The following is a 27,973-nucleotide window of genomic DNA, read 5'->3' on the forward strand; positions in this document are numbered from 1 at the left end:
GAAATCAATCGTTAGTAAAAAGAGACGCTTGGGATATTTTTTTTCTATTTTCTTGTGAGAACAATCATCTCTGATTAAAAAATCATAAAAATGAAAATAAAGTCTACTATTCTGGACAAAAAAATTATCCAGAATGTCGCGGAAAAATTTCACTAGGTGCAGGTTAACAACTCATTTTTAGGGTATTTTTTCTGAATAATACGAAAAAATTTGAATATCTTTTTTGTTAGTCGAGGCGAAAGCTACAAGAATCTTGAGAGAGATTATTAAAAACCAACTTTCAAAAAAGCGTGATACCCCCTTTAGAGACGCGGTTGTACACTTTACGCTCCCAGATTAAGAAAAGGATTTTGAAAAAAATATGATTATTGGTTTAAATTCTCAATAATGATTATTATGACCGCTTTCCTCACCGTTTAATCAATTAAAAAAGCATAAAAAATTTTAAAGTTCATATTTCCAACCATTCCTTCTTCATATCATACTTATCCCTAAGCCGGCGCCGGCAATGAAGACATTCATGTCTTCGCACAGCATCATGGGCGATTTGGTGACGTGCCGCCTTCGTTTTTGTGGGGAATCGGCGCTCGCAATAAGAGCATCCGAAGCGCTCATTCTCATTCCCGATTCTCATCCCGAATCCGAGAGTCTCGTTGAGAGTCGTGTCCTGGAGCCTAAATATCATTATAAAAATTTAATTTCAAAAAATCAATAGAGTTAGAACTGGAATTTATAATGTGGATCAAAAATGAAAATGTTCAAAAATTATTTTTTCTTTATTGTGTAAATGTAACAATGAAATATTCTGATAGAACAGGTCCGAAACTTTGCGGAATGATTCTTATTTCATCAAAAAATATATCTACGCGTTCTATCAGCGTAATATTCTAATAAGATCTGAGGAAGGTTTTGGAAACATTTTGTTTCATGTTTCATACGTATTCATTGGTAAGTAAACATAAATGCGACGCAGTATTCCTTGTAGCACCGGATTTACAGGTGAAATCGGTCAATTGATAAATTTTCTACACTGCGTCACCTTACAATTATCACCCTATAAAGCTGGAATTGTTCTCACTAAAGACGAACACCTAATACAGACACGACCTAAAATACTGTACACCCAAAATAATGTACATTTTGGCGAAAATGCAAAACAAAAATTTTTCAAAGGATTTTTATTTCCCTGGTGCTATCACTTTTTCGTAAAGAAAGAAGTTCTTTGACAATTTCCATTATCGCTAAGTGTAATGGTAGAAAGATTAATCCTATGATTGACCTTTTAAGGGACCTGGCCGAGCAGCGCGCGCCCGAAATTCAGGCGGACGCAGTACCTGATAAAAATACGATATTTTAAAAAATTTTTTGGTAAAGATATCTACAGTCTCTCAGCTTTCTTCTAGTGTTTTTATTTTTCACTAGCATATATAAAAGACTCAAAAATTTAGAAAAAGAGCAATAAAACTTTAAATTGCATCAGTTTCTTTAGTACAGTTAATTATGAAATTTTTGGACATTTTTTGTCCCACGATTATCCCAAAAATGTCCAAAAATTTGATACACGCTGCCGAAAATGTCCCATCCAAATTGCTTAAAAAATTTTTTGAAGATAATCTCAATCATCATGTGTTTCCTCCTTCTTCCAAAGACAAAAGATATTCTAGGGGTACGAGATTAACCTCCAATCTTATCTTTCTCAAAGAAAAAGTAAGATTTTTGATAAGAAAAACGTCATATCTGACAAAAAAGCAGAAAATTAATAATTTTGGCGTAGAAAATGTCCAAAAATTTGATACAAGCACTTCTTAAAAGTGTCCCAAGAGAACCCCTTAAAATTACAAAAATGTCCGAAAATTTGATGTCCAAAAATTCCATAAAAAACTGTAACAACAATCAGATCACGAAAATTAGATCATTGAAAAGCCCATTCAATTCTCTACAAATCTTATAGACTTAGCATTTATGAATTGTTGTATTTTGGTTCGTGCGCGCTGATAAGTCCGGGAACGTAGCGCAGTCACAGCGTGAATCTCCCGCATTTGCACTATTTTGGCTCGATCGAGGCTCAAAATCGCACCACATGGGGGCAAAATCGAAGCAATATCGTTACTCTGAGTTCTCGGAAGCCAAACTTGGCGTTGATTTTGCCCCTTTTTGGGGCTTCTTTCGGCGCTCGTCCTCACCTGTTCTACAAACTGGGACTATGGGTTCAATGACTTAAGGGATCCTCCCCGGAATCGGCAACTTTCACTTGAAATAACTTTCGTTTGGCCTTATGGATTAATGTAATTCAAACTGCATATAGAAGTTTATATCTTCATTGCAATTCGCAAGTAGCTTTAGCTCATTTTGAAATGTCAAACATGCACTCAAGGGCTCTTGAAAAATTCGAATTTTTGAAAAACGCCTTTTAGGGGTATTTTCAACGCGAAATAACTTTTTATTGGGCTTTTGATTTGCTCTAAAAACAAGAGGTTCAAGAAGAATGGACGCTAAACTACAGTTGCAAGTAGCTTTAGCATGATTGATCAAGTTATAGAAATTTTTCCCATGAAAAACTTTTCAAGTCAATTTATGCCAATTTTCGGCATTAAATTGCTCTCTAGCGGAAAATAACGGCCGAAAAATTTTGTGCGGTCATTATATTCTAAATCGATACATTCTAAGCTTTCTATAGAACCCTTATTTGTCTATTTTCGATGACATTGAAAAGTCGAAAAAATTACGATTTTCACGCTAAGTACAATTTACATGCATTTTTGCAATTTTCGAAGGCCAAAATTTCGGTTTAGATGTTTGTTAGGGGCAGGGTGTCAAATCGCGGGGGAGCGAGAAGGGATCGCGCGAAAACGCTCACGCTCGATCCCACGAGCGAAGGGATCGCTCGGGCGCCTCTGTGAACGAGAAGGGATCGCGGCAAAAAGCAAGCCAAAGGCCGTGGGCTAGCGCCAGAGTTCATGCGCGAGATTTGCTACAACCGAGTTCGCGCCGCTTTTTAAAATCTTCGTTATTGTCTCAAATTTTATGAATTTTCCAGATCTAATGTAGTTTTTCTCCTCTTTTTTCTCAAACAACAAAATTTTATTCAAATTTATTTTTTGAATTTAAATGAATATTCAATTTGTAAGTTTGAATAGATAAAATTTTGAATAATTTGCCCGTAATGATAGTCACTCTCCCTTAATCTAATTTCAAAAAAAATAAGTCATATCATAGTAATAAGTTTCGCTTATTTTTCCAGCCGGAAAACTACTAAAAACACTAGCGCTTTATCCCCTCCCCGGGACACTCGAAAAGCCGTATAATCTCGGTGGGTGCACACTCTGACCTACTGTAGGTCTGTCGTCGAGTAACGACGACTGTAAATCTGGGTCACCTAAAAATAAACAGTTCTCGGAAGTGGTAAGCCATCTGTTTGCGACAAAAATATTGAATTTACGGTCAAGGATAACCTCTAGAAGTGACAGTTATTAGAGCTCACTTTTTGGGACTTAATCAGTTACAAGTCGTTAATTACTCCGAGACTCAAAATATTTTCTACGTATTCGGAATGAGCGGAAAATGTTCCATGTGGAGTCCATATTTCACTGAAATGGACTATATTGAAACATTTTGACAGTTTACAAAGTTCGCTTGTCCTCAGAAAATTTTGATCCCTTGCGCGAAGGGATATCCCACGCGCGAAGGGATCGGGGCGATCCCTTTGTTTTTGTGAGCGCTCCCTTCTCGTTGCCTCTCGCTGCTGGGCGATCCCTTTCACTCTGGGAGCGAAATGGCGCTGCGGCGCGCGATCCCTTTTCGTTCCCCGCGATTCGACACCCTGGTTAGGGGTACTATAATTTATAAAAATGATCCTCAGATAACGAGGAATCTAAATATGCGACAAAGAGACCCGTTATTAAGATTTGAAATTCCGGGGAGGACCCCTTAATGAAGTATTTATCCCTTTCTGGGCGCTCGAAAATTTCCAGCGCTATTTTTTCCTTTATATTGAAAATTGGTAAAAACCCAAAATAATGTTTATTTTCTCCAATTTCTTTTACAAAATTATGTTCAGTATTTTGGGTCGTGCCCGTAAGCACAAAATCCACAGTGAGATGCACACGCTTGCTCTATGTACAGCCAAGGTTCTAAATTTGACAAAATCTCAAGTCTAGTCTGTCCGTGTCCGGTTGGAAAAAATGGATTTTTCTCCGGTCTAGTCCCGGACATGTCAGTTCTAGTCATTTTTCGTCCGTAAAATCCGGACATATTTTTAAAAGTCTGGTCTAGTCTGGTCTTTGCCGTGAGTTTCCGTAAAATTTAATGGAAAAAACTGGAAAAAATTTAAATGGAAGTAAAGCTCGACAAGACCAAAAAAAATCTTTTAGAAATAAATTCGACAGACAATACATCAAAGAACTGAATTTTTCTCAAGCCAATTTTAGAAAATCAAAGGACTGGCCAGGGACAAGAGACTTAAATTTAATGAGCGACTGTTTTTCAGGAGAGGCTAGGCTTAGCCCAAAGAATTCATAAAATTGCTAGCTTAGCTCAGCATCAGCTGTTAAGGAGGTGTGGGGGTTTTCGGGAAATTGGCCATTTTCAAACAGCCCTCAGGCTCAGATGGGTAAGAAAAATTTTAAAAACTCTTCTTCTGCTTGTAGAATTGACCTTGAACTAGAGTTGAAAAATTTTTCAAAAAATTATCAAGGGATTTTGGCTTTAGAGAGCTCAACATCGAGTGACCACGGTGAAAATCCCAATTTTGCGTCATTTTTGAACGCGATTTTTTGATAAAAATATTTTTATTTTTAAAAACTGAGATGATGGAAAGAAACTTCCATCAATGTTCTAGGGTTGAATTAAAGGAATTAAATTTTAGGGAAAAAATGCTTATTTAAAAACTTCAATCGAAAATTGGGTTTCAAAATGTCATAAAAATGAAATTTTAAATTGCGCTAACTCGAAATACAGTAAGATGACTGAGTTACTGTAGTGATAAAAATACTCAGCGAGTCGTGAGCTCTCTAAAAATATAAAAATTATTCCATTTTTGAGACTTTGAAAAATATGATTTAACGAATTTTCAGAAAAATCCCGATTTTCAATCCCGTTTTTCACCATGTTTCGCTATCGTTGAGACAAAAACCTAGGGACCTTTTTGACGCTCTTGACGTGGGCTATGTGAAAATAGAAAGAAAAATTAGAAATTCGACTTTTTGCCCTACCGCCCCACACCTCCTTAAAAACCAGCTCTTCTCTGTCTTTTGATGATACATTTTCGAAATAGATCACTTCCAATTATTATTAGCTGCTTGAATCAAAGTAACAATCTTCGAAAAAGATTGTGGTTAACAAACGATTTCTTCTAGCTGAATTTACGAACAAGAAGGGCCTGTCTGTTTTTGCTGTTTTCCAAATCTTCATTTTTGAAGATCATCCAGGCTGAGCTTGATCATGATCTCTGGCTCAAGATGCCCCGACTTTATGTTTACTCAAGGAGTCACACCGAGACTTGCTCCAACTTTGGCCCAGGAGCAGTCTCTGCAGGAGTTCACACCGGCGGCGTGGTCCCTTGCATCTCTTTTACTTGGCTTGACACCTCGGAGGTGACATTCATACTCGGCGGGAGTTGGGCCAACCGAATCCGTTCTCCCCCAAAGAATACCTCTCAAGCTGAGCTTAGCTGTATGTAAATTTGCTAAACTGAGCTAAGCTTGCCTATTCTTGATGTCAGCGAGCTGAGCTGAGCTGCTCAGCCTGAGCAGACCCTTTTACAGCTGGTGTTATCCAAGCTGATCTTAGCTGGCTTTTTGAAGAAAATCTTGGTCTGAGCTGAGTTCTCTCAGAAATGATTGAGCTGAATGCCTGAGCGGGCTAGCCCAATCGCTGACTCCTCTACATCTTGAACTAGCCTTTTTCGAAGATTGCTGAGCTGAAAGATGGCTAATTTCGCTCCGCTCAATAAATTTGCAACACCAGTCCAAAATAAGGAATTCCAATTTATAAGCGGAATAAATAAAGTCCTAATGTTCTTATTTTAACCAATTTTCCTTGAGAATCGGTCCTCAAAGTTCCGGCTTCGCAACTTCAAAAGACTTATCAGTTAAAATTTATCATCGATATTATTTAGGGAAAAGTCAAAAATTTTGATAATATAAATTTTTAACCAAAAACCTGGTTCATTTCAACAAAGAATCACCTTGGGTTACGCTTTTAGGGAGACGGACGGTGCCGGTACCAAATTGGTACCCGGTACCAAAATTAGTACCCGGTACCAAAAATTTGGTACCCGGTACCAAAGTCAAGCCTTTCATCTGACTCATCAAAAAACTAATGTCCGCTCCGCGGCTGAAGTGTGAGGAAACCTCATTTATTGACCGAATACACCTTTTAAAACAATTTTGGCATGTTATCCTGAGATTTTTGGCACCGGGTACCAAAAATTTGGTACCGGGTACCAATTTTGGATTGGTACCGGCAACGTCCGTCCCCGCGCTTTTATGAAACAGATTCGAATCCGAATCGTGCTTAGGGTTCGCACGCAAATAAATTTCTTGATTTTCAAGTTTCTTTAAACTCGTTGATATGAAAATTTACAATAGTAATATTGCCATTTTGAAGAAGTTAAAATTCTTTAAAAATATAAAAAAGTTTTTTCAACCCTTTTTGCTAAAAATATTTAATTCGTCTTTAGGCACATTTCTAGTGAAGCGGCACTAACGAGTACTCGATATATTGTAGTAAATGCCGTAACGAACAATCTATGAAAGTTTGGTTAAAATCGGTTGGTACTCCTAGGCGCCGTGGCTCTTGAAAATATGAAGCCTGCAAGTCTTTGTTATTGTCTTGGAGGACCCCCTTGGAGGACTTCATCTGCTGGAAGACCAATATTATGAATATTCAATATATGGCCGTGCTCGGCCGGTATATGGCCACCCATGGTCAACTTTGGTCAAGTTCGGCCGGAGGACCCCGGAGGACCTCCTTGGTGGAAGACCATCAGCTGGAAGACCAATATTCAAAATTTTCAATATATGGCTGTGCTTGGCCAATATATTGCCACCTCTGGTCAACATTGGTCTAGTTCGGCCGGAGGACCCCGGAGGACCTCCCTGGTGGAAGACTATCAGCTGGAAAACCAAAATTATATAATGAAATCAAATGTCTTACTAGGCTAAGAATTGAAACTTTTGCAAAATTTGGTCACTTTTTGCCGAAGGACCCCGGACAACCCCTTTTGCCGCAAGACAATCTACTGGTAGACCAACATATAAATAAATAAAAATCAATCACCGTCAATTCAGTGATTGATCATTGGGCCACGCCGACCCCAAGGGGAGGCCACGCCCGTTCATTCTTTTCAATCATATTCAGGGCGAAGCCGACCCGAAGGGGAGACCACGGCCGTTCATTCTGCTCAATCAGAGTCAGGGCGAAGCCGACCCGAAGGGGAGACCACGGCCGTTCATTCTGTTCAATCAGAGTCAGGGCGAAGCCGACCCGAAGGGGAGGCCAAGCCCCGTTCCTTGATTTTTAATTTAAGGAGCTTGACGGCCCTTCGGGCCGTCTCAGCCCCGTTCCTTGATTTTTAATTTAAGGGGCTTGAGATCGGCGTTGGACTCTGAGGTGATCAATCTCAGTTATGTCCCCAACCCCACCCACACCCATTCAAGGTTTAAATACAAATTATTCAAGTTTTTCTTTTATTATGGTTTTTATTTAGTTTTTATTTGCGGATTTATCATCTTGCTTCGACTTTTTCGACTCGAAAAATCATTTTTGAGCTTTTAAAATGATAGTCTAAGTTTTCTCAGGCTTAATTTTGCAAAAATGAAAAATCGATTTTTCGACCCTATACCCTCAATTTTTCGAAAATTTTTTTGATTTTTTCTTGATTAGGACCTCAGAAATATGTCCACAAAATTTCATCACCCAGGTCAAGTGCAAAAAGTCCATTTTTCCACTGGCGCAACCCCACTGATAAGACTTTCAGGAGTGATAAAGAAGGGTTCCTGCGTTTTGATTAAGTTAATTTTTTAAGAATGGCCCATTTACGTTGATTTGATTTATCTGCGAAAATTTCAAAATCAGGGTCGAAAAAATTTTTCGAAAAAGTTACTTGAGCCAAGATCTTGGCGAGCGGCGGCACTTCAGCACACGAGCGCCACCCATCCATCGCGGCGCGGCGCGCACACCGGCGATTTTTCGCCATTTTCTCGACTCTAGAACTCGGGTTCTAGTAGAGATTTTTAAATTCTGATTTCAGATTTGAAATCAGTGGAATGAATAAGGGGGGGACTCTAAAAATGGTTATTTGTTAAGCATTTTAAAATTTTAAAATTATTTGGGTGCGAACCCTAATCGTGCTTTTTTACAGATTTTTCGAACTCTGTCCGCCATTAACAGACACGGATAAAGGTCTGGAGTTGTCAGGATTTCACGGACAAATACGGACAAGTACGGATTTTGTCCGGATCGTGACAAAAGTCCGGGCTAGTCTGTCAAAAAGTTGAGAAATACAATAACGAAAGATCGTTTTTTCGGGGCAAACTTTAGAGCTCTTTAAAAGATTTTTGACTTTGACGGATTATGAGAATTAAAAAATTGCGTCTAACCAATCGAGGAAATTTTCAAATAAGGAGGGGATCCGGCAAGTCAAATTTTGTCTACTTTTAAGGACATTGAAAAGTCGATAAAATTTGCAATATTTACGCTAAGTACAATTTACATGTATTTTCCCGATTTTGAAGTGCCGAAATTTTGGACATAGATGTTTTCTATGTGGTACTATAAATTATAGTCTTTAATTTGATGTATTCTAGTCTATAATACATATAAGATATTAATTTATAAAATTATGATCTAGGAAACACTAGGCGTCATAAGGCGGTTCATTCTGGAAACTCAAATGTAGCACCGTGAAGGGTTTGTCAATAAAAAGTGAAGATATAGTTGTCAAACCTACTGAAGACTACAGTAAGAAACTAAATATACAGATTTTTCCTCTTTTTAAGGGGTTTTTAAGGGGTTTTAGTGGGGCACTTTTAAAAGATAATGTTTCACTTTTGTGGACATTTGTTCAGCCGAGAAAATTTAAAAGGAAGAAATAGAGTGTTTTTTCAAAAATAAAGATGTTTTTGATAAGAAATCAATGGCTTATGCAGTTTATTTGACCAAAAATGGTAAAAGGGGCAGAAAAAGGCGTTTTGATGATGAAATTTTCCCATTTTTGAAGAAAATTTTATCGAAGAAAAATTTTAAGGCCCTACGGCGGGACAATTTTTTGAAGACTCTAGCCCACTTTTGTAGACATTTTTATGAAAATTTGCGACAAAAAATGTCCACAATAGAGGAAAATAACTGAACTCGATATTCGATGCAATTTTGAAACTGAAAAGCGGCGGAACTGCGGATTTTACAAAAATAATTCCAATTTTTTGTGAGCTGATTCTCAAAATTTTTCGAAATTTGACCAAAAACTCCCAAATTGCCCACTCCCAAATTGACCACCCCTACTGTAATATTAAATTTTAAATAAACAAATCGAATTGCAAATAAGTCGATTTTTAAAAATTACCTTGCCATCTCCGCGTCGGAGCAATCTCCTAGGTAGTTAACAGGCATTTCTCTATCTGAATAAAAATATAATTTAACCGTTATTTTCATAAAATTTTGTTACAGTCTGTCTTCGGATAAATTACAGTTTTCTCTCAATTTTTTCAAAATTTTGCGGCAGGCGGAAAACACCGGATTTCGAAGATTTCTATCGCGTGCGCGCGATCTAAAAATGAATCAGAAGCCTTTCGAAATTTTGTGACAGTCTTCCTTGATTTCCAATTTTGTCAAGTCGAAGAGCCTGTGTGCGCACCGAGCCTGTTTGGTAGTATACGTTTTGGAGTTATTTACGTATTTTTGAGCGAAAAATATTATTGAAAAATAATATTGAAAAAATTGGTAATAGATTACCAGTTTTTGGTTATTCATTACCAAAAATCTTTGTTAATTTAGACGAGCGTCCCCGTTCAGAACCGACCCAATCCAGAAACAACGACGGCACTGAAAATGTCACGAATGTCACGAAATTGACCTATTCATTAGTGACATCGTTAGTAAGAGCGGCCGAAAAATTTGAGTTTTGCGTGCAGTAAGAGTTGGGCCCCGCCAACACAATGAGTTATCTATCAAAAAATGCACGACGTTGCCCCTCGTGAAGCTACAGTCAAATTTAGCTAAAATTCCTTCTTGCCATTCCCTTTCCCTGTTTTGTCCATTCTTAACATTGCTGACAAACTCGACGTCAAGAATCTCAACAAGAAACTTAGGACTCACTTCGCTCAACTTCAAGCCAGAGACGACAAGGGTACTTTCCGAAATAACACCGCAATCTGCCTCGGGAAGATCTTCAAGTATCTGAACAAAGAAACTCGTCAGAAAGTTGCACTCTCCGCCTTCGCGAGAGCTCTGAAGGATCCTTCCCTCACGCTCGATCAGCTCGTTTAGAAGCAATCATGAAAAACGCAAAATTTTAAAGGCCACAAGAAATTGCTGAAAGAATACTTCCGGCTGTCTCACAGTCTTTATGTGACGCAGAAAAAATGGTTCCGAGATTTGAAGTTTTGGAAACTTTTGTGAAGAAACTGAAGATTATCTCGGATAACACGGAAAAAGCTGCTCAGTACTTGCCAAAAGAAGCGAGACAGGCGACGCCGAATAAAACTGCCGTGCTAATTGCTCTCGCTGGGGTCGCTTTGATTCTAGCGCTCGTTTCCCTGCTGCTCATTAGAAGGACAAAGTCGAAAGAAGCGAAGTTTTCAAAAACAGTTTGTCGGGCGCCGAATTTTTATGCAGCGAACAATATATTTCTTGAAAGCTTAAAAATTCCTTTTCAATGATACCCATTAGAATATCCCATTATATATATATTAACCCATTAGAATCTAGTATGGAAACCCCGATGGAATGGTTCAGTAACAGCCTCGTTTGCGGCTTCGCCAAAAATCCTTGTTCTTTTTGAACCAGATTTTGATAAACTTGACTTCTCGAATACTCAAGTGTTCAAAAAGGATTTTAAAAAGCTAACGATAAAGCCTTGATTGAGGACAAGGGCCCTTACGAACGGAAAATTGAAGAAAGCGACACTTCATTTATTTTACATGAGACAGAAAAAGCAGTCTAGCAATGGTCTTCCAAAGCAAAACCGATGTCAAAAATCTTCGAAGCCGGGGTCTTCCATTTCATCCATGTTCTCTTCGGAAGCTCATGAGTCATAGACTATTCTGAATTGATGGTTGTTCTATGCATCTGTATCGCTGGATTACGAGCATTCTCTGCATCTAACAGCAAGCAAATTTGCGTCAAATGGCCCTGGCTAGGAAAAAGTGTGGCCTTTTAGCAGTTTTTAAATTGATTTTTATGAAGTAGTGCATTTCTGAAGCGAAAAGGCAAATTTCAGAGTTTCACTTTTTATTTTTCATAAAAATTTTTCATTAAAAATTGCACAGTAAACAAGAAAGGTTCATTATCTTAGCCAGCTTCTGACAGTTTCTTCTGGAAATTCAACGTCATTTTCGCGGAAGAATTCGATATACTCTCTGATGTATGAGTTGATCATCTCGATTTCGTCTGAAAACAAATTCAACCCCATTGCCAATAAGATTAGTTAATTCATCAAGAGGTTCTTTTTGACTGTTTTGTCCAAAATAGATCGAGAAATCTTACCTGGTTTGTAGATTTCAAAGTCGAGTTCAACTTTTTTCTTTTAAATTTGTCCAAATTATCGTTTTTGATGCAATTTAGTCGCTGATCGATGTCTTCCACTTCGAATTTTCCATGCGGAGCCGCCTCGTTTTCCAAGAAACTGTAAACTTCCCTCATTTGCGCTTCTTTCTCTGTTTTCAGCAAATCGTACCAGAGAAAATGAAAGTTTTTCTTGCTGTTGACGGCCAGATGGACCGCGTCTTTGTAGTACTGTCGCCACATTTCCGCGGTGTTTTGAATGTATCGTCGCCATTTTAGCGATTTGAAGAGCGCTGGGTCGATGGTGCCAGTGTGCGCGCCCTGGCCGTCGCCGGTTTCTTTTTCCGCCATGATTCGGTTGAAATTTGCTTTGATGGTGTCGTAGGGGTTGCGGATGACGAGGACGACGGCGTGGGCTTTTCGGATGTGTCCTCGAGCGTGGGACTTGATTCCTGAAAAATGATTTCTTTGGCGATAAGGGTATGTATGATTGATTTATGAAAACAAAGTGTGGGATGACTAAGTTCGTGGGGACTAGGTTCGTGGGACTAGGTTCGTGGGTGGCTGGCTGGAAAACGTGGTTCGTGGGACTAGGTTCGTGAGTTTTTGATTTTATATGTATATTTTTATTTATAATGATTAAGTGTTATTTATATGTATATATTTATTTATATATATTTATATATATGTATTGTAATTATATGATCATATAATATAATATTGCTATCTAAATATAGGTTCGATGGTTTTTGATTGGTTAGAATTTTTATTCTATAAGGAAAAATATGTGCGACTAGGTTCGTGGGACAAGGTTCGTGGGTTTTTAATTGGTTATTATTTTTATTCTATAAGGAGAAATTATGTGCGACTAGGTTCGTGGGACTAGGTTCGTGGGTTTTGAAATTTTTAATAAGGAAAAGTGGGGTGCGACTAGGTTCGTGAGACTAGGTTCGTGGGTTTTGAAATTTTTATAAGGAAAAGGGAGGTGCGACTAGGTTCGTGGGACTAGGTTCGTGGCTTTTAAAAATTTTTTTATTTAAGGAAAATGGGGTGCGACTAGGTTCGTGGGACTAGGTTCGTGGGTTTCTATTTTTAAAGGACGTGCGACTAAGTTCGTGAGGCTTAGTTCGTGAGACTAAGTTCGTGGCGACTAAGTTCGTGAGACTAAGTTCGTGAAATTTAAAATTTGAGAAATTTAAATTTATTGAGTTCTCAAGCCTTAAATACTTTAAGAAAAAGTTAGCTTGCTAAATAATTCCGTTATAGTTATCACCAACTCTTCTAAGGCAACCATTGTTATTCAGCGCTAACATAGAAATTCAGTTAAAGAGCCTAGCGGCTTATTTTGGGGGTGGGGGTGGGAAAGTCATTTTTACCATTCAACTTTACCCAATTTTACAATCCACGAACCTAGTCCCACGAACCTAGTCGCACTCAACTGTTCCTTATAAAAAAATTTCAAAACCCACGAACCTAGTCCCACGAACCTAGTCTCACGAACCTAGTCTTCACGAACCTAATCTTCACGAACCTAGTCCCACGAACCTAGTCTTCACGAACCTAGTCTTCACGAACCTAGTCCCACGAACCTAGTCGCACCCCCATTTTCCTTATAAAAAAATTTCCAAACCCACGAAACTAGTCCCACGAACCTAGTCGCACTCAATTGTTTCTTATAAAAAAATTTCAAAACCCACGAACCAAGTCCCACGAACCTAGTCGCACTCAATTGTTCCTTATAAAAAAATTTATAATTTTTATAATACTTATAATACTTATAGAAAAATCTCTAATTTCAAAACCCACGAACCTAGCACCCCTACGAACCTAGTCCCACGAACCTAGTCGCACCACATTGTTCCTTATAGAAAGGAAACCATACCCCATCTTGCATACTTTGGCATAACCACCTACGAACCTAGTCCCACGAACCTAGTCCCCACGAACTTAGTCATCAATCCCAAAACAAAGCTAACAACTTTTTGGAGCACTTGAATCATCATGTTTAATTGACCTCTCCGATTGGATTCCCGTTTGGAAGTCTTTGTATTCACTAAATATTCGTACAACCAAGAGCTATTGACTATTGCGTTTTTCTCGAAAATATTATCATTCCCGAATGAGCACAAAAAAGGAGGATTTTAAAAAGGAAAACAAACATGCGCGTCTTTTCTTTTCTGTTTTTGAGCTCAATTTTCGAAAGGCAGAAAAAATAAAAGCATCAGTATGGAAGAAATTTCGTCAACCCTTCTCTTTCCCGACTCATTCTTCGGGTCAAAAATTGGAAAACGCTTGATCCAGGAATAGTTATCTAGGCCCTAAGTTTGAGGTTCTTAAAGACCAGGTTATACAATAACGTAGCGTGCTTACGCCATCATAATTATTATCGTAACAGTTCTCTTCTTGTTTCATTTAGATAATTTATTTTCACTTCACGCTCACATTTTCGGCCTTACACAAAAGTCTCGCTTTACCTAAAACTCTGCCGGACTCAGGAGAAAAATGCTCTCCCGGAAAAGGCGATTGTTCGTACAGATCGTCATTATCGAGTTCGTCTTGTATCTCGTGATAGACTCCTCCCGCGTAGTAGCCCGTCAGCGACTGAAAAAGCTGCCTCGTCCAGGTGTTTCCAGATCCTTGCACCGAAAGAATCAGAATCCAGTTGAACTGGCCCGGTTCTCCGATTTTTACGTCGTTTTTGCAGTCGTTGTTTTTTCTCTCTAGCTCTTTAGTGATTTCGTCAAATCCATGCGATGAAAAATAACCGACTAAAAAGTACGTAAAAAGAAGAAAAACTGAAAAACAAATATTTTTAATCGTGATCATTTTGTACCGTTTTCGGTTCTGGATTGGGGAAAAGTGGCTCAGAGAGTCAGGAGCACGGAGTGTTTAGACTTCAAACATCAATGAACAAATTGCGTCTTTCATAATAATTCCGATCGTTCAAAAACGGCCATGTTTCTGGAAAAGGTTCCATCAAATATTTTAATTCAAACATGACCTTCTGGTGAATGTTACTAAGAAGAAAATTCAACATTTTTATCTCTGGTTGTTCGACGTCGAGTTTGATATTTCTGTTTTGTTATTGTTAATCTTTCGGTCTACTGGAGACCATCCTCTCAACTAGCACTTCTTCACCTTACTAATTGCCAATTAGTAATTGGTTAGAAAAAGGAGCTTGAAGAGACAGTAGGGAGTTATCATACAAGCTAACCCTAACCCTAAACCTAACCCCTTACCCTTAACGGTTTAGGCTAAACCTAACCCAGGGGCTAAGACCCCGGGATCCCCCTAAGGCCTAAGCCAGGGGGCGTCGCCCCCCACCGACTTCTCGTTATGAGTTCCCAGTCCCTTACCCTTACCTAGCCTAGATTCTAGAGATATTGGATGGCTTGAATCATAGGCTCGAATAATAGTCCCTCTCTAAATTTGAAGATGGAGGCAATCTGGTTGAATGCTGGTTGAATGCTAAGTGTGAGGAGGAAATAATTTTCTTTATCACAAAAATGATTATAGTCATCAACTTATGATAGAAAGATACCGGGAAATCCGGGTTCATATTAGAAATTTCATCAATAGCAAACTTGGTTGGTTCACGGATGTGTTCCATGAAGCACGCAAGTTCTTAGATAATCCAATAGGGACGGGGATGTTGCAAAATCCGCTTGAATGCGTCCATTTCCACATTGGCTTCGTAACAAAGAAGTTCAATTTTGCAAGTTTAACGAAATCGAAAAATAACGAAAAACGACAAAAGATAAATTTCTCAAACTTGTTCTCGTCAATCATCATCACTTTTTATTTAATTATGATTTTTTATCGTCAACTTTAAAATATTTAAAAAATTTTTCTGACAAAATTTTGCTCCCGAAAAATCAAAACATTTTTTATATTAAAAAAAGAGACGCTCTTCCTCTTGAAAATCTGAAATTTCCGATCAATCAAGTTATGTAACGAAAAGTTGAAGTTTATAAATAAATAATTGGATTACGATGCAATTAAGCCGCGTTCGCTCCCCGGCTGCCATGATGTTTGACTGTTTTCGACCATAACAAGCCTCAAGCTTGGTTACGGATCGAAAATTGTAGCGTTTTTAAACAAAATGGCGGCAAAAAATGAAATAAAGAGAAAAATGAGATCAATTTTTAATTTACCGACTTTATACGTGCTTTTTGTTTGCTTGTGTTTTATGATTTTTAATGATCAATTCAAAAGAGATGAAAATTTGGAACTTTCAAAAGAGGAAATTCAAGAAGTCGTCGATGAGATGAGAGAAGCCCTAGAAGTAGTAGATTATAACGAAGAAGAAGAAGATTGTAAATCAACTTCACCCAGAAAAATCCGCGAAAAACAGCCAAAATACAATTTGAATCAGGAAAAATTCTTGAGCGCGTTTGTGGCGAGAGGGCCAAACAATCAAATTTATTCGCTGCGAGAAACGATTTATGTTGCGATTGCTTTGAATAGGACGCTCATTTTGCCGCCTTTCTTCAAGCATGATCGAGGCGATCCGACTTCGAATGGGTCAAATACGGCGATAGGAAACGGCTCATATTTGTTGATATTTTCCGAGAATTTATAGATTTTATAATTATAAATAAAATATTATCATTATTATTATTATAGTTATATTACATTATGAATAATTATTATATTAATAATAATATAATTTGATTAAATATTATGTCTAACAAAAATTAAAATTTGATCAAAATTTTATATTATTAAATTAAATTTTTAAACATCTTTATAACTCAAATAAATAATTAAAATTATTATGATTATTTATTTTATTAATTATTTGTTTTTATAAAATAGATAGATACTTTCTTATAAATTCGATATTTAAATATAATAATAAATAATTTATTAAAAATATAGTAATAATATACTAGTAATCAAAAACATTATTTATAATAATATAAATTATATTATTTTATTATATAACATAATATTATATAAAATGAAATTACCGTATAATGAGCGCTTTGGCAGTTGATTTCGAGCAACGAATCGACATCCAAAAACTCACCAAGCTCATCCCCGTCGTTTTCACATCCGAAGCCGCGGAGAAATGCCCAGAAGGATTCGACAATATTTTTGGCGTTCACAATGTCTGCCATTCAAAAGAAAATCCCCGCGAATGGCAGTGACTCAAGAAGAAATGCGACTTCCCATCAACTTCGACAGCGCTGGACTTTGCAAGGACCACAGCCAGGTTTCGAAAATCGTCCCAAATCCGATCGAGCTTCGAGAAGAGTTTGGAGAGTTGAATGAAAGAGACAAGCTGAAAATGTTTCGACTGAACGATCCGGAAAAAGCAAGAGAAATTTTGAGCCCGGGGAAGGAGCAAAATGTGCAGTTACTGGATTTTTTACGAAAGTGTCGAGTTGATGAAATTGGTAAAAAATGAGGATGAAAAAGGAGAATTAGCGAGAGAAATAATCAGGTAAGAAATAGATTTTTACGTGTTTTTTATTTTTGCTTTTTAGATATACAGTGAGACCGAAACACATCAGAAATTTGATCGAAAAATTCGTGACAAAGTACTCGGGCGAAAAAGAAGATCCTTATTATATGGCGATTCATTGGAGATATGACGAGAAGGACTGGAAAGATGAGCAGTGCAGGAGAAGACCGGACTTCAAAATTTGCAAGGACTTTGAATTGATGAGGGATCCGGAGCGATTGTCTGATGAACTAGGAATGTGATCACTTTCACTGAAATACAGAGTTATTAAAGGGGTGGCGTCTGGAACCGACAAAAATTCGACAAATTTTGCGTGGGCGGCTCTTTGGATAGTGATTGGCCAATTTGTTGAATCCGGGCTTCTGATTGGTTTAAAATTTCCTCGCAAAATTTGTCGAAATTTTTGTCGGTACCCCGATTTTAGACCCTATTTTCCAGACGAAAATCAGTAATCTTCAACCCAGAAACTTAAGTCCTTTGAAATAAAATGATCGCTCAAAAGAAAACTACCTCTCAAATCGCGACGAAAACTTCGACTTCATCTACATCGCCGCTCCGCCATCAGAACTAGCGGTCATCGACGGCGTTGCAAAATCCTTCGCTCGCAAAGGCTTGATTCCGATCGTCACTCAAGTCCAAATGAGCGAACTGATGGAGGAAGAATTCAAAGACAGCTGCGGGGAGAAATTCGAAGATTTGCGATTCGAGGTGCTGTCGATGCTGGATAGCGAAATCTGCACCGTTGCTCCGGTTTTTTATTACTCGATTATGTCGAGTTATTCGATGAATATTCAACAGGAGCGATTTGTGAGGACCGATCCGACGGATGCTTCAACTCGATTTGTAAGATTTTTGAAAAATTGTTTTTCAAAAAAAATTCTAGAACGGAAATCTCTTCGGCGATGGAAGATATGCTGATGTTCACTGAAAAGCAAAGACTCTCAAAAATTTATCTTCAAAAACAACTTTTAAATAAATAACTTTAAAAAAAGAAAGAATTGTTTTAAGACCAAGAGTTCGCGAAAAACTGTATCGCAAGTCAAATTTCACGAGATCAAATAGATAGCAGGGCAAGATTGAGTGGTTCGATGACATTTGAAATCTGTCCGCAAAGCGGTCGATTTTACGATTTTCTTGAGTGCCCGTGAGATTCTGGTTATATAATATAATAATAATAATAATATAATATATAACTTATATTCTCTTATCCTGGCCGTTTGGGGGTCCTTATCGGCTGATTTTGATGAAAAAATGAAAAAGTCCTTATATTTAATTTTCAAAATAGACAATTTTAAATTGAAAATTTTGATAAAAATAATTTTAAAATTATAAATTTCAGGCCTCAATAAGAAATTTCAGAGTCTGAACTTCAGACAAATTAAATTTTTTTTTATCAAAATTTTTATCTGAACTTCAGACTCTGATATTTCTTATTGAGGCCTGAAATTTATAATTTTAATATTATTTTTATCAAAATTTTCAATTAAAAAATTGGCTATTTTGAAAATTTGCTGTAAGGACTCCTTCATTTTTTCAGACTCTGAACAATAATTTCTTGGAAAAAATAAGGGTGGTGCTTCGTTATTTTTTGGGTTAGGCGAGGGATAAGATTCTTCTTCGTTCGTCAATCAGCGCTGCTCTTTAGATGATTTTTCTTTCTTTTTGAACTTTCGCAATCAGGCTTCTTGTTTTATCATCCGCCATAAATAACATTTCGGAACAGCTTAAAATTACGGTCAGCGGAAGAATTTAATTTATTTCCACTTGAGTCAATCGACGCAGATCGCGCTTCTTCTGAGATTTGCCCAGATCGCGCTGTTTGCTCGATCACTGTCTGCTTTTATAAATCCACTCTTGACGCGACTGAAATTGCATTTCCATCGTTTTATATTTTTTCTGCTTTGGAGACATCAAAAATACTCATTTTTATAAAGAGAAAAATCATTAAAGAATCAGAAAGCTAAGAAACAGAAAAAAGAAGAGACATGGCTTTTCGCCTGACGAGAAATTCTAGCAACAGAAAAATCAGAAAACCAGAAGAAGTTGAATGCATAGGAAAGTTTTTCTTTCTCTTTTAATGTGTTCTTATTGTTTTGTTGCCCTCGACCAACTATCGGGCGATACAATGAGCGAAAAATTTTTCGAAAATCTTAAGGGGATCACTCCAAAATCGCTGTTTGAAAAAGTTTGTCCCACATGACGGAGGGGTCCTTAAATTTGGGTGTTGTCTGGAACCGACGAAAAATTTCGACGAATTTCGCGTGGGCGGCTTCTCAGCTGCTGATTGGCCGGTTTGCCAAATCTAGGTTTTTGATTGATTGAAATTTCCCAGCAAAATTTGTCGAAATTTTTTGTCGGTTCCAGAAACCTCCCCCTTAAATCCGAATTTCAGAAATTCATGCGTTTAAATGGGGAATCATTTTTATAATCCTTTTTTTCTTCTTATAAAAAAGAGTAAAACTTAGTAAGGCGTCCAAAAACGACTGAAGGAATACTTCTTCATATTTTCAGGAAAATGTCATCTCCTCCAAATTCTCTATCGCCCGAGCGATAAATTTCACAATGGATTTGACATTATAAAAAAAGTGCGCTGGAATGACGAGTCAAAGTTGACCATTTTCAGAAGCTGGCACGAAACTCATGATTTAGCCAAACAAATCAAAAATGAAACGGTTTCAAAATCGGAGCCATTCGAAGTTGCCAAGGAGCTGGAAAAAATTGTCAAACCGCCGGGTTGCTTGAATTTTGCGAAGAGGAGTGCTTACGATGTTTGCGAAAAACTTCAAGGTAGGGCAGTTTAAATAGCTTCCTTCTCATAAAAAAAAAATTCTAGAAATTTTGACACCGAAGTTCCCAATCAACCTTTTTCATTCATCCTTCGCCCTTGATTTTTTCCACCTTACTCCCGAAGATCGCAACAGCGCCGCCTACAGAAACTTCACTTCCTTCCATATCGGTAAAATTAAATCTCCCTCGCACATTTCATTACGATTTCTAGTGAAAGAATCGAGCCAAAAGTCGATAAAAATCCGTCCAGCGACGATGATGGCGACCAAAACTTACAACGTCCGGGAGAGCTACAAATGCAGCGATGACTCAGCAGGAGAAGTCGAGATTCACACTGGAGAAAAGATAAGAGTTCTTATCAAGAAACGGTTTTCAGCCGAAATGGATTTTTTAGCCAAAAACCCCTGAAAACCCTTAAAAATGGACGAATCCGGCTGGTGGTTTATTCAAAAAGATCAGAGCGAAGAAGAAGGATGGGTGCCAGCTTCTCACGTGAGAAAAATCTTTGAAAAAGTATTCAATTGTGAAATCTTAGATTGAATTTTCCAACAACACAAAATCCATGAAAAAGCTGCAAAAATCGACGAACGAGACATATTTGATGATTGAGTCTCACAAGGCTGAAAATGATGAGGAGCTCTCTGTCCCAGCTAATGCTACTGTTCAAGGTAACGGGCTCGAAAAAGCAAGGAAACGCTAAAAATCTGTTCTCAGTGACTCATACTTATGCGAATGGCTGGTGGAAAGTGCTGTATTTGGAGGAAGAAGGGCTGGTTCCTCGGGCGAAAATGCAAAAATACGAAGCTCAAAATCGAGCTGATTTTATTAACAGTCAATAAACTTACAGTATCCTTTTCAATGCAGATATTCTTTCGAAGGAAAGTCCCCACAGTCTGATAGACACTGAGAGCCCTCAATCTAGCAAAACAGGGTTGAAAGTGGGAAAATGAAAGAGTACTTACAGATGCAGTCATAAGACAGCTCAAGTACTCTCGTTCCGAAATTTCCCCACTGTAATAGGCCTCTTCACACGCCCAGGCCTCTTCAAGCATGTCAGGAACGCAAGCATCCCAGCACTCTTCCATACTTGTGCAGCCATCAACACGGAGGCATTGGACGAACTCTTCAGTGTAGTTTTCTAGGCAACGCTGGAAGTCGTCGGAGTCGGGCTCCCAAGTCAAGGAACAGAAGATATCGCCCTGGATGTAGTCTCGGAGACAGCTTTTATTAAAATTCGCGAAACTTTCTCTAAATTTGGATTGATTTCTTTTTGAAAAATTTTCCTGAAAATACAGCTCCATGATTTTTCTTTCTGAGAATAAACTCCGGCAAAAAATAAATAAAAGAAATTCCTCATTTTTGATTGTATTCTGCGCTAAGTTCTAATTATAATTTCAGAATTTAAGCAGATGGTGCTGTCTCAAGAAGTTCAGAATGAAAATTGACTTCTTCTGATTATTAAAAGCAAGAAAGAAATGATAAGCCGCGCCCCTTTTTTGCTCTCTTTTCCGAAGTTTCCCAGACATTTTCGCCGGGTTGAGAATGACAGACCGTGAAATTCTGCTGTTTTAACATAACCCTCTGACGCGAAGATGATCCGATTTCCTTTCAAAACTTTTCAGAATTTCATAATTTGCGAAAACCGCTCCGCATTTTCTTGACATCTGTTGAATTATCTCTTGACATGTCGGTTATAAAGACCGGTGCGGGCCGCGTTCGAAGTCGGTTAGCAGATCACTTCTAGAATGAAGGTAATTTTTCCTTTTTGCGGATATTTTTGATGATTTTTGTGTCTCAAAAAGCTAGAGAATATTATTCAAAGAGATAAAGAGGAATTTCATTTGCAATTTATAGGAGATAATTATCATAAATTATCTTTTATAATAAGAAAACAGCTAGAAATTCTAATAGATCCTTAAGATTTTTTGTTTTATTTTATTTCAAAAATATTTTCAGCTTCTGGCGACCATCAGCTCCGCCCTTGCCGGGTCGCCCGGTATTGACTTTTACCTCAACGACGGTGACTACTGGCCGATTGGTGCATGCAGTTCTGATAAGGCCTGTTCCGCCTGGAGAATCAGCACCAAGCCTGGGTGGGAAAAAACTTGGGCCGCAAACTTGAAGTGTGATCTCAGCGTCGAAAAGTGCACTTGCGCCGATGGTTGGGTCGATCTCGACGGAAAGCCAGAAAATGGCTGCGAATCAAAGGCCGGTGAATCTCTTCTCGGCGGTATGTGCTATTACAGTAGCTGTTTTCTAGAAGATAAGTGCAATGAGTTCCATCCTGGGCTCGTCTGCTCTAAGATAACTGGCTGCTGCGAGTGTGAAGGAGAAGAACCCCTTCGACCAACAATTTTTGGTCAAAATAAGGGTTGTCTGGACAAGAATTGCCCAGAAGGAGCTGTTTGGGATAAGGAAATAAAATGGTGCCTCTGCGAAGATGGAAGACTTCCCCAGTACAACTTGCCTGACCTCGATGATAGTGTCTGTTGTCCACCAGGACTTTGGGGAAATCCATGTGGTTGCTCGAACGGAGTGATTCCGGACCTTACTGCCGAAGATCCTTGCGACCCTGGGTGTCCGGAGAATCTGTATTGGGATCCAAGCACGAAACGTTGCGAGTGTCCTGGGAATCTTGTCTACGATCCAAGTACTGGACAATGCGAATGCCCGGAAGGTATGCTACCCGGAGTAACAGGAAATTGTTTCTGCCCGACAGGAACTTACGAGGTAACTGGCGTTGAGCCGACTAAGTGCTGCCCTATCGGAACCTGGTACAACCCCCAAACAGAAAGATGCGAAGAAAATGATCATGACAACTGCCCCCCAAATATGTACACAGTACCAAATGTGATTCCACACCAGTGCTGTCCTGATGACAGTGTTTGGGATCCCGTGACACAAGAGTGTGACTGTCCAGAAGGACATTATCTAACAACCGATCCTTTGTATGTTTCTATTGAAAGAAACGTTTGCTGTCCTGATGGAACTGTTTACATTCCTTCGTTGGATAGTTGTGATTGTCCAAATGGTTCCTATGCGGTTCCTGACGAAAGTCCGACACAGTGTTGTCCAGACGGGTCTCAATGGCAAGCCAACACGCGTACTTGCGAATGTCCTGAGGGAACCTATCTAACAACTGATGATTACGACCGAGAAGTTTGCTGTCCGGAAGGAACTAAGTGGATTCCACACTTGGACCGATGCGACTGCCCTCCTGGTACTTACGCTGCCAGCATCAATCCTATTCGATGCTGCCCAGACGGTTACAATTGGAATGAAGATTTCAATGACTGTGTTCCAGATGACGGGCTTTCTCATTGCCCAGAAGGAACTTATGCTGTTGCTGGAATCACCCCACTCCAATGCTGTCCCGAGGGAACCGAATGGGATCATGATAAAAACATGTGTGTCGATCCATCTGATCCAACTGACCCGACTGGATCCCCTTGCCCAGAAGGAACCTACCCAGTTGCTGGAACAAATCCTGTTGAATGCTGTCCTGAGGGAAGCCATTGGGATTTTGAGAAGAAAACCTGCCTCGATCCAACTGATCCAGTTGACTGTCCTCCAGGACATTACCCCGTTGCCGGAACAGACCCTGTCGAGTGTTGCCCTGATGGTACCCACTGGGATTTTGAAAAGAAAGCCTGCGTTGATCCAGTCGATCCTATTGAGAAATGCCCTGAAGGAACATACCAAATTCTTGGGATTGTCCCTCTTAAATGTTGTAAAATCGGCACTTTCTGGGATCCTGATCGAGAAATTTGCGGTGATCCTACCGATCCAGTTGATCCAATCGAGGAATGTCCAAAAGGCTTCTATCAAGTTGCTGGAGTAACTCCTCTTCAATGCTGCCCAGAAGGAACAAAATGGATTCCAGAGCTCAAGCAGTGCATGTGCCCAGACGGATCTGACCCAGTCGCCGGCCAATTCCCTCCATGCGAAGACCCTGAGCAATGTCCAAAGGGAACCTACCTTGTTGAATTTGTCTTGCCACAAATTGTCTGTTGTCCACTTGGTACCAAATACGTCCCTGATCGTGACGAATGCCTCTGCCCAGACGGCAATCCAGTCGACGACCTTGGCCTCTGTGTTGACTGTCCAGAAGGAGAATACGCTGTTTCACGATTCCCTGAACTCATTTGCTGCCCAGAAGGAACATGGTTCGATAAGGAGATGAAAGAATGCCTCTGTCCTGATAAAACGAAGCCGGACGAGAATGGCGATTGCGTCGATCCTTCCGATAAATGCTTAAGACCATTAAAATACGATTTTATCACTGGAATGTGCGTTTGCTGGAATGGAGAACCACCAATTGAAGGCGAAGCTACCGTCCCCGTTGACGAATTTGGCTGTCCACCAAATGACTGCCCTGAAGGTCAGAACGCGTTCTTCGACAAGAAAGGAAACCTCCAATGCTGCCGAGAAGGACTTGTCTACAATATCCAAAAAGACACTTGCGTTTGCAAAGACGGAACCCTTCCAACCGCCACTGGCGATTGTGGATCTTGCGAAAAGTGGCAAAACGCATTCTACATCGAAGATCAGATCATTTGCTGCGGAGTTAATGAATACTACGCTGCTGATCATAAACACTGCATGTGCACTGACGGTACGCATGTAGAAAAATGTCCTTTTCCATGCAAAGACAACGAGATTCATGAAGTTGATCCGACTGGAATGACCGCTGGCGAGTGTGTCCCGATGTGCGATGATGGACACGTTTTCAACAAGCTCACTAAGACTTGCCACTGCACTGATGGCCGACCAATCGACGAGGGATACCCTGGCGGATGTCCTCCTATTGTCGTCGATTGCAGCAAGTTTTTCGGTGACGAAATTCATTTCTTTGGTGATGAGATTCATGGCCAATGGGTTTTTGTCCCATGGGATACAAAAGACGGTCCAGTCTGCTGCCATATCGAAGCTCATTACAATCCTGAAATTGGCCAATGTGTCTGCAACGACGGATCCAAACCGGATGAACGAGGTTTCTGCGGAAAATCCTGCCCAGAAGAGCTCGTCTTTGCTCCTTATCCACCAACTGGAGAGATGGCTTGTCTTTGCCCCGAAACTTTCAAGTTCCCCAACGCCGATGGTGTTTGCATGGACAATCCATGTGAAAAGGGTCTAAACCCATTCAAGCTTCCTGATGGTTCCGTCGCTTGCTGCCCAGAAGGATCATATTTCGATTACGAGATGAAGTCATGTATTTGCTTCTCTACCAAGCGAGCTCCAGATGAAAACGACGAGTGCCCAGAGAAATGCCCAGATGACACTATTCCAGTTATCGATGATGAGACTGGCGATCTCAACTGTGTCGCCGTCGACTGTGCTCCTGGATTCTACCTTGCTTACAAAGAGATCTGTTGCCGAGAAGACAAGATCTTCGATAAAGAGCGATTCCAGTGCGTCTGCCCACCTGGACTTGCCGATTTCGAAGGACGATGCCAGGAGAAATGCCCTCTCGGATCCACTTATGACGGAGAAGAATGCGTTTCAAAATGCCCCGAGGGACAGATTTTCCGAGAAGGAGCTTGCTACTGTGCTCTTGATGGATCTCTTGCTTCTCTAGACAAACCTTGCTGCGAATTCGGACAAAGCTGGGATGCTAAGAAGGGTATTTGCACTTGCGATGGCGATCTTTTCTGCGAAAAAGCTTGTCCAAAAGACCGACCGAATTTGTTCATCGACAAGTTTGGCGATCGACAGTGCTGTCCCGAGGATATGGTCTTTGACGTCATCAACCATGCTTGCATGTGCAGCGGTGGTGTCGACAAGCCAGCGTTCAAGCCTCTTGATGGAAGCTGCAGATGTCCCGATGGCGAGCGACAAATGATGAACGCCGACATGACTTCTTTCGTCTGCGTTGATGGAGGCTGCCCCAACGGACTTGTCGTTGATGAGATCACCAGCAACTGTGTCTGCCCCAAGGACTCCTGGCAATTCATCAACTCGATCGGCGTTCCAGTTTGCTGCAAACGAGACCAGAAGTGGTCCGAAGAGCTCCAGGAATGCATCTGCGTCGAAACCAATCTGCCAGCTCTCGATGATGGAACATGCGAAGATCTTGGCGACGAAAAATGCCCACCTGGATGGACTTTTGTCAAAGAAACCATGCTTTTCAATGATCAGCCTTTTCGTTGCATGCCAATTTGCCCTGAACCATCGATCGCCTATGTCAAGCCACTTGATTGTTTCAGCGTTGTTAACGCCGCTGAATGTCTTGCTACCGCTGCTGTTGAGTGCATGTGCAAGGGTGATTACAGATACAACGGAACAGCTGACAACATGATCGACTACATCCTCTACGGAAGCTGCGAGATGGAAGAGTGTCCGCCAGGCCTTGTCCGATCTGATGACATTTTGACCTTCAACGAATGTACTTGCCCATACAAGTGGCAGAAGCAAATCCAAACGGCTTCCATCCCCCCTCAGATAAAGTGCACTTGTGATGATCCAAAATACCAGGTCAACGAGGAGACCGGCATGTGCGAGTGTAAACCACAAATTGCTGAATACAGCGTCACCGGATTCGATGGATCCTGTGATTGCCCACGAAACATGCTTTTCAATGCCGAAAAGGATGTCTGCGAGGAGATCAACACTGGAACTGTGGTTGAGATTGACGAAAACTGCTGGTACTACGATTTCGAAACTGAAGCTTGCTTGACGAAGGAGGAATTCGAAAACCAGTTTGATGCTAAGCCTACTGAGGTAAACTTTTCGAAGTTGCTTGAATGAATCATTCTTTTTAGAACCCCTTCACTCAAAACGACAAGGACTGTCCCGGCTTTGAAGTTGGCTGGAAGGGACTCAAGAGCTCCAAGATCCAGTACAAGTCTCCAACTGGCTACCTGATCCTCGTAAACATCCTGAACAACCAGGGCAATGTCGATGTCACAGTCGATGATTACATTGGTTTCATCATTTTCAGCAAGCGATATTGCGGAATCGACTTTATCAAGGAGCTCGACAATGGCAACGTTACCGTCTCTTTCTATGATAAGACGCCTTCTTACGACAGATCAGATGTCTACGTCCGATTGGACAAGGGCCAGTCGCAGACTGCTATTCAATTCACGTGAGTTCAATAACAATCTGCAATTATTTCATGATTTTTCAGGACGAAACACGATCGAGACGCAGCTGGCAAACCCGACTACCATTTAGGTAACACGAAGAAGGATCAGTTCCTCCTCCACGTCGAGTTTGATCATGAAATCAACTTCGTCGACACGCCTGAAAATTGCTTGACCCGATTCAACATCGGTGTCATGAAATCCGAGATGGACTTTACCCAGGACTACACCCACTGCGTCGCCAACTCTCTTTGGTGGAGCGCTCCAGTTTTCAACTAAACTGAAGACAAAATTCTCATTTCTTTATATTCTTTCCTGCAAATAAAATGGAATTCTCCATAGAAAGCCATTAATCAGAACCAGGGGTCGAAATCCGTTTTAAAAATTGAAAGTCTAGTCTAGGCTGGGCTGGGCGATTTTCCAGCCTTTTTAGGCTGCTAGTCTGGGCTGGGTATTTCGGGAAAATGAAAAGTCTAGGCTGGCCAAGGCTGACAGACTTAGTCTGTTTTAGGCTGAAAGTCTGCAACCTAAAAATTCATAAATTTGGTCAAGTCTGCGACTTTAGTCTTGAGACTACCTTTTCTAGGCTCGTTAAAAATGGCCCATTTTAAAGAGGGTTAATATTCTAATTAATAATAGACTCGTTATTTGTCGAGGATTTTTCTCAAATAAGCACTAGGTTACCTAGTCTAGGTAGAGAAATGTCCGAATTTTTCAGAAAAGTGAAAATTTTTACATATCGCTAAGTTATTCGTAGAGAAATCAGGATTATTTCGCGTACATGTAGGTAGGAAACATGGTCAATACTGAAAATGGCACGAATGGCACGAATGGCACGAATGGCACGAAATCACTGAAAATGGCACGAAAACAGAGACACATTTTTTTGCGAATTAACCTTGAGGAATAT

The 27,973-nt window shown here is 39.8% G+C and overlaps 5 protein-coding genes and 1 long non-coding RNA gene across 6 annotated transcripts; 3 read left to right on the forward strand and 3 right to left on the reverse strand.

Annotated features, from left to right (window-relative positions):
- Positions 1-451: 451 nt before the first annotated feature.
- On the reverse strand, positions 452-9,614 carry LOC145711697 (uncharacterized). Its single transcript, XR_014135200.1, has 2 exons — positions 9,563-9,614; positions 452-674 (listed from the first exon to the last, which is right to left on the reverse strand). It is a non-coding gene; the product is annotated as an uncharacterized LOC145711697 (long non-coding RNA).
- Positions 9,615-11,483: 1,869 nt separating this feature from the next.
- LOC145711698 (sialate:O-sulfotransferase 2-like) lies at positions 11,484-14,547 on the reverse strand. Its single transcript, XM_081789389.1, has 3 exons — positions 14,196-14,547; positions 11,704-12,173; positions 11,484-11,607 (listed from the first exon to the last, which is right to left on the reverse strand). The coding sequence occupies exons 1-3, from the start codon at positions 14,545-14,547 to the stop codon at positions 11,593-11,595; spliced, it is 837 nt and encodes a 278-aa protein (XP_081645515.1). The 3' UTR covers positions 11,484-11,592.
- Positions 14,548-16,720: 2,173 nt separating this feature from the next.
- Positions 16,721-18,171, forward strand: LOC145711699 (uncharacterized). Its single transcript, XM_081789390.1, has 5 exons — positions 16,721-17,170; positions 17,214-17,429; positions 17,465-17,523; positions 17,694-18,034; positions 18,075-18,171. Exons 1-5 carry the CDS (start codon positions 17,076-17,078, stop codon positions 18,117-18,119), a joined length of 756 nt encoding a protein of 251 aa, XP_081645516.1. The 5' UTR covers positions 16,721-17,075; the 3' UTR covers positions 18,120-18,171.
- A 1,610-nt stretch (positions 18,172-19,781) lies between these two features.
- LOC145710590 (SH3 and PX domain-containing protein 2B-like) lies at positions 19,782-20,829 on the forward strand. Its single transcript, XM_081788366.1, has 5 exons — positions 19,782-19,978; positions 20,025-20,147; positions 20,190-20,470; positions 20,514-20,646; positions 20,693-20,829. Exons 3-5 carry the CDS (start codon positions 20,399-20,401, stop codon positions 20,815-20,817), a joined length of 330 nt encoding a protein of 109 aa, XP_081644492.1. The 5' UTR covers positions 19,782-19,978; positions 20,025-20,147; positions 20,190-20,398; the 3' UTR covers positions 20,818-20,829.
- LOC145710580 (uncharacterized) lies at positions 20,784-21,322 on the reverse strand. The gene is made up of 2 exons (XM_081788354.1): positions 20,941-21,322; positions 20,784-20,896 (listed from the first exon to the last, which is right to left on the reverse strand). The coding sequence occupies exons 1-2, from the start codon at positions 21,277-21,279 to the stop codon at positions 20,834-20,836; spliced, it is 402 nt and encodes a 133-aa protein (XP_081644480.1). The 5' UTR covers positions 21,280-21,322; the 3' UTR covers positions 20,784-20,833.
- A 324-nt stretch (positions 21,323-21,646) lies between these two features.
- Positions 21,647-27,416, forward strand: LOC145695735 (uncharacterized). The gene is made up of 4 exons (XM_081772749.1): positions 21,647-21,729; positions 21,935-26,698; positions 26,740-27,065; positions 27,108-27,416. The coding sequence occupies exons 1-4, from the start codon at positions 21,724-21,726 to the stop codon at positions 27,340-27,342; spliced, it is 5,331 nt and encodes a 1,776-aa protein (XP_081628875.1). The 5' UTR covers positions 21,647-21,723; the 3' UTR covers positions 27,343-27,416.
- The last annotated feature ends 557 nt before the right edge of the window (positions 27,417-27,973 follow it).

The sequence above is a fragment of the Oikopleura dioica genome, chromosome 1 (assembly GCF_907165135.1).
Source record: "Oikopleura dioica chromosome 1, OKI2018_I68_1.0, whole genome shotgun sequence".
In the NCBI taxonomy this organism is placed as follows: domain Eukaryota; kingdom Metazoa; phylum Chordata; class Appendicularia; order Copelata; family Oikopleuridae; genus Oikopleura; species Oikopleura dioica.

What these genes read in the sequence shown, in the direction of transcription:
- LOC145711698 (XM_081789389.1), bottom strand. Translation starts at nt 14,547, where the DNA reads ATGATCACGATTAAAAATATTTGTTTTTCAGTTTTTCTTCTTTTTACG. An exon ending in TGAGTCCGGCAGAGTTTTAG is followed by an intron (nt 12,174 to 14,195) that starts GTAAAGCGAGAC and finishes ATCATTTTTCAG; the next exon opens with GAATCAAGTCCCACGCTCGA.
- LOC145711699 (XM_081789390.1), top strand. Translation starts at nt 17,076, where the DNA reads ATGTGCAGTTACTGGATTTTTTACGAAAGTGTCGAGTTGATGAAATTG. An exon ending in TTAGCGAGAGAAATAATCAG is followed by an intron (nt 17,171 to 17,213) that starts GTAAGAAATAGA and finishes TTTGCTTTTTAG; the next exon opens with ATATACAGTGAGACCGAAAC. An exon ending in CGTGGGCGGCTCTTTGGATA is followed by an intron (nt 17,524 to 17,693) that starts GTGATTGGCCAA and finishes ATCGCTCAAAAG; the next exon opens with AAAACTACCTCTCAAATCGC.
- LOC145710590 (XM_081788366.1), top strand. Translation starts at nt 20,399, where the DNA reads ATGGACGAATCCGGCTGGTGGTTTATTCAAAAAGATCAGAGCGAAGAA. An exon ending in GATGGGTGCCAGCTTCTCAC is followed by an intron (nt 20,471 to 20,513) that starts GTGAGAAAAATC and finishes GTGAAATCTTAG; the next exon opens with ATTGAATTTTCCAACAACAC. An exon ending in AGCTAATGCTACTGTTCAAG is followed by an intron (nt 20,647 to 20,692) that starts GTAACGGGCTCG and finishes ATCTGTTCTCAG; the next exon opens with TGACTCATACTTATGCGAAT.
- LOC145710580 (XM_081788354.1), bottom strand. Translation starts at nt 21,279, where the DNA reads ATGGAGCTGTATTTTCAGGAAAATTTTTCAAAAAGAAATCAATCCAAA. An exon ending in GCTGTCTTATGACTGCATCT is followed by an intron (nt 20,897 to 20,940) that starts GTAAGTACTCTT and finishes CTGTTTTGCTAG; the next exon opens with ATTGAGGGCTCTCAGTGTCT.
- LOC145695735 (XM_081772749.1), top strand. An exon ending in TTGATGCTAAGCCTACTGAG is followed by an intron (nt 26,699 to 26,739) that starts GTAAACTTTTCG and finishes CATTCTTTTTAG; the next exon opens with AACCCCTTCACTCAAAACGA. An exon ending in CAGACTGCTATTCAATTCAC is followed by an intron (nt 27,066 to 27,107) that starts GTGAGTTCAATA and finishes ATGATTTTTCAG; the next exon opens with GACGAAACACGATCGAGACG.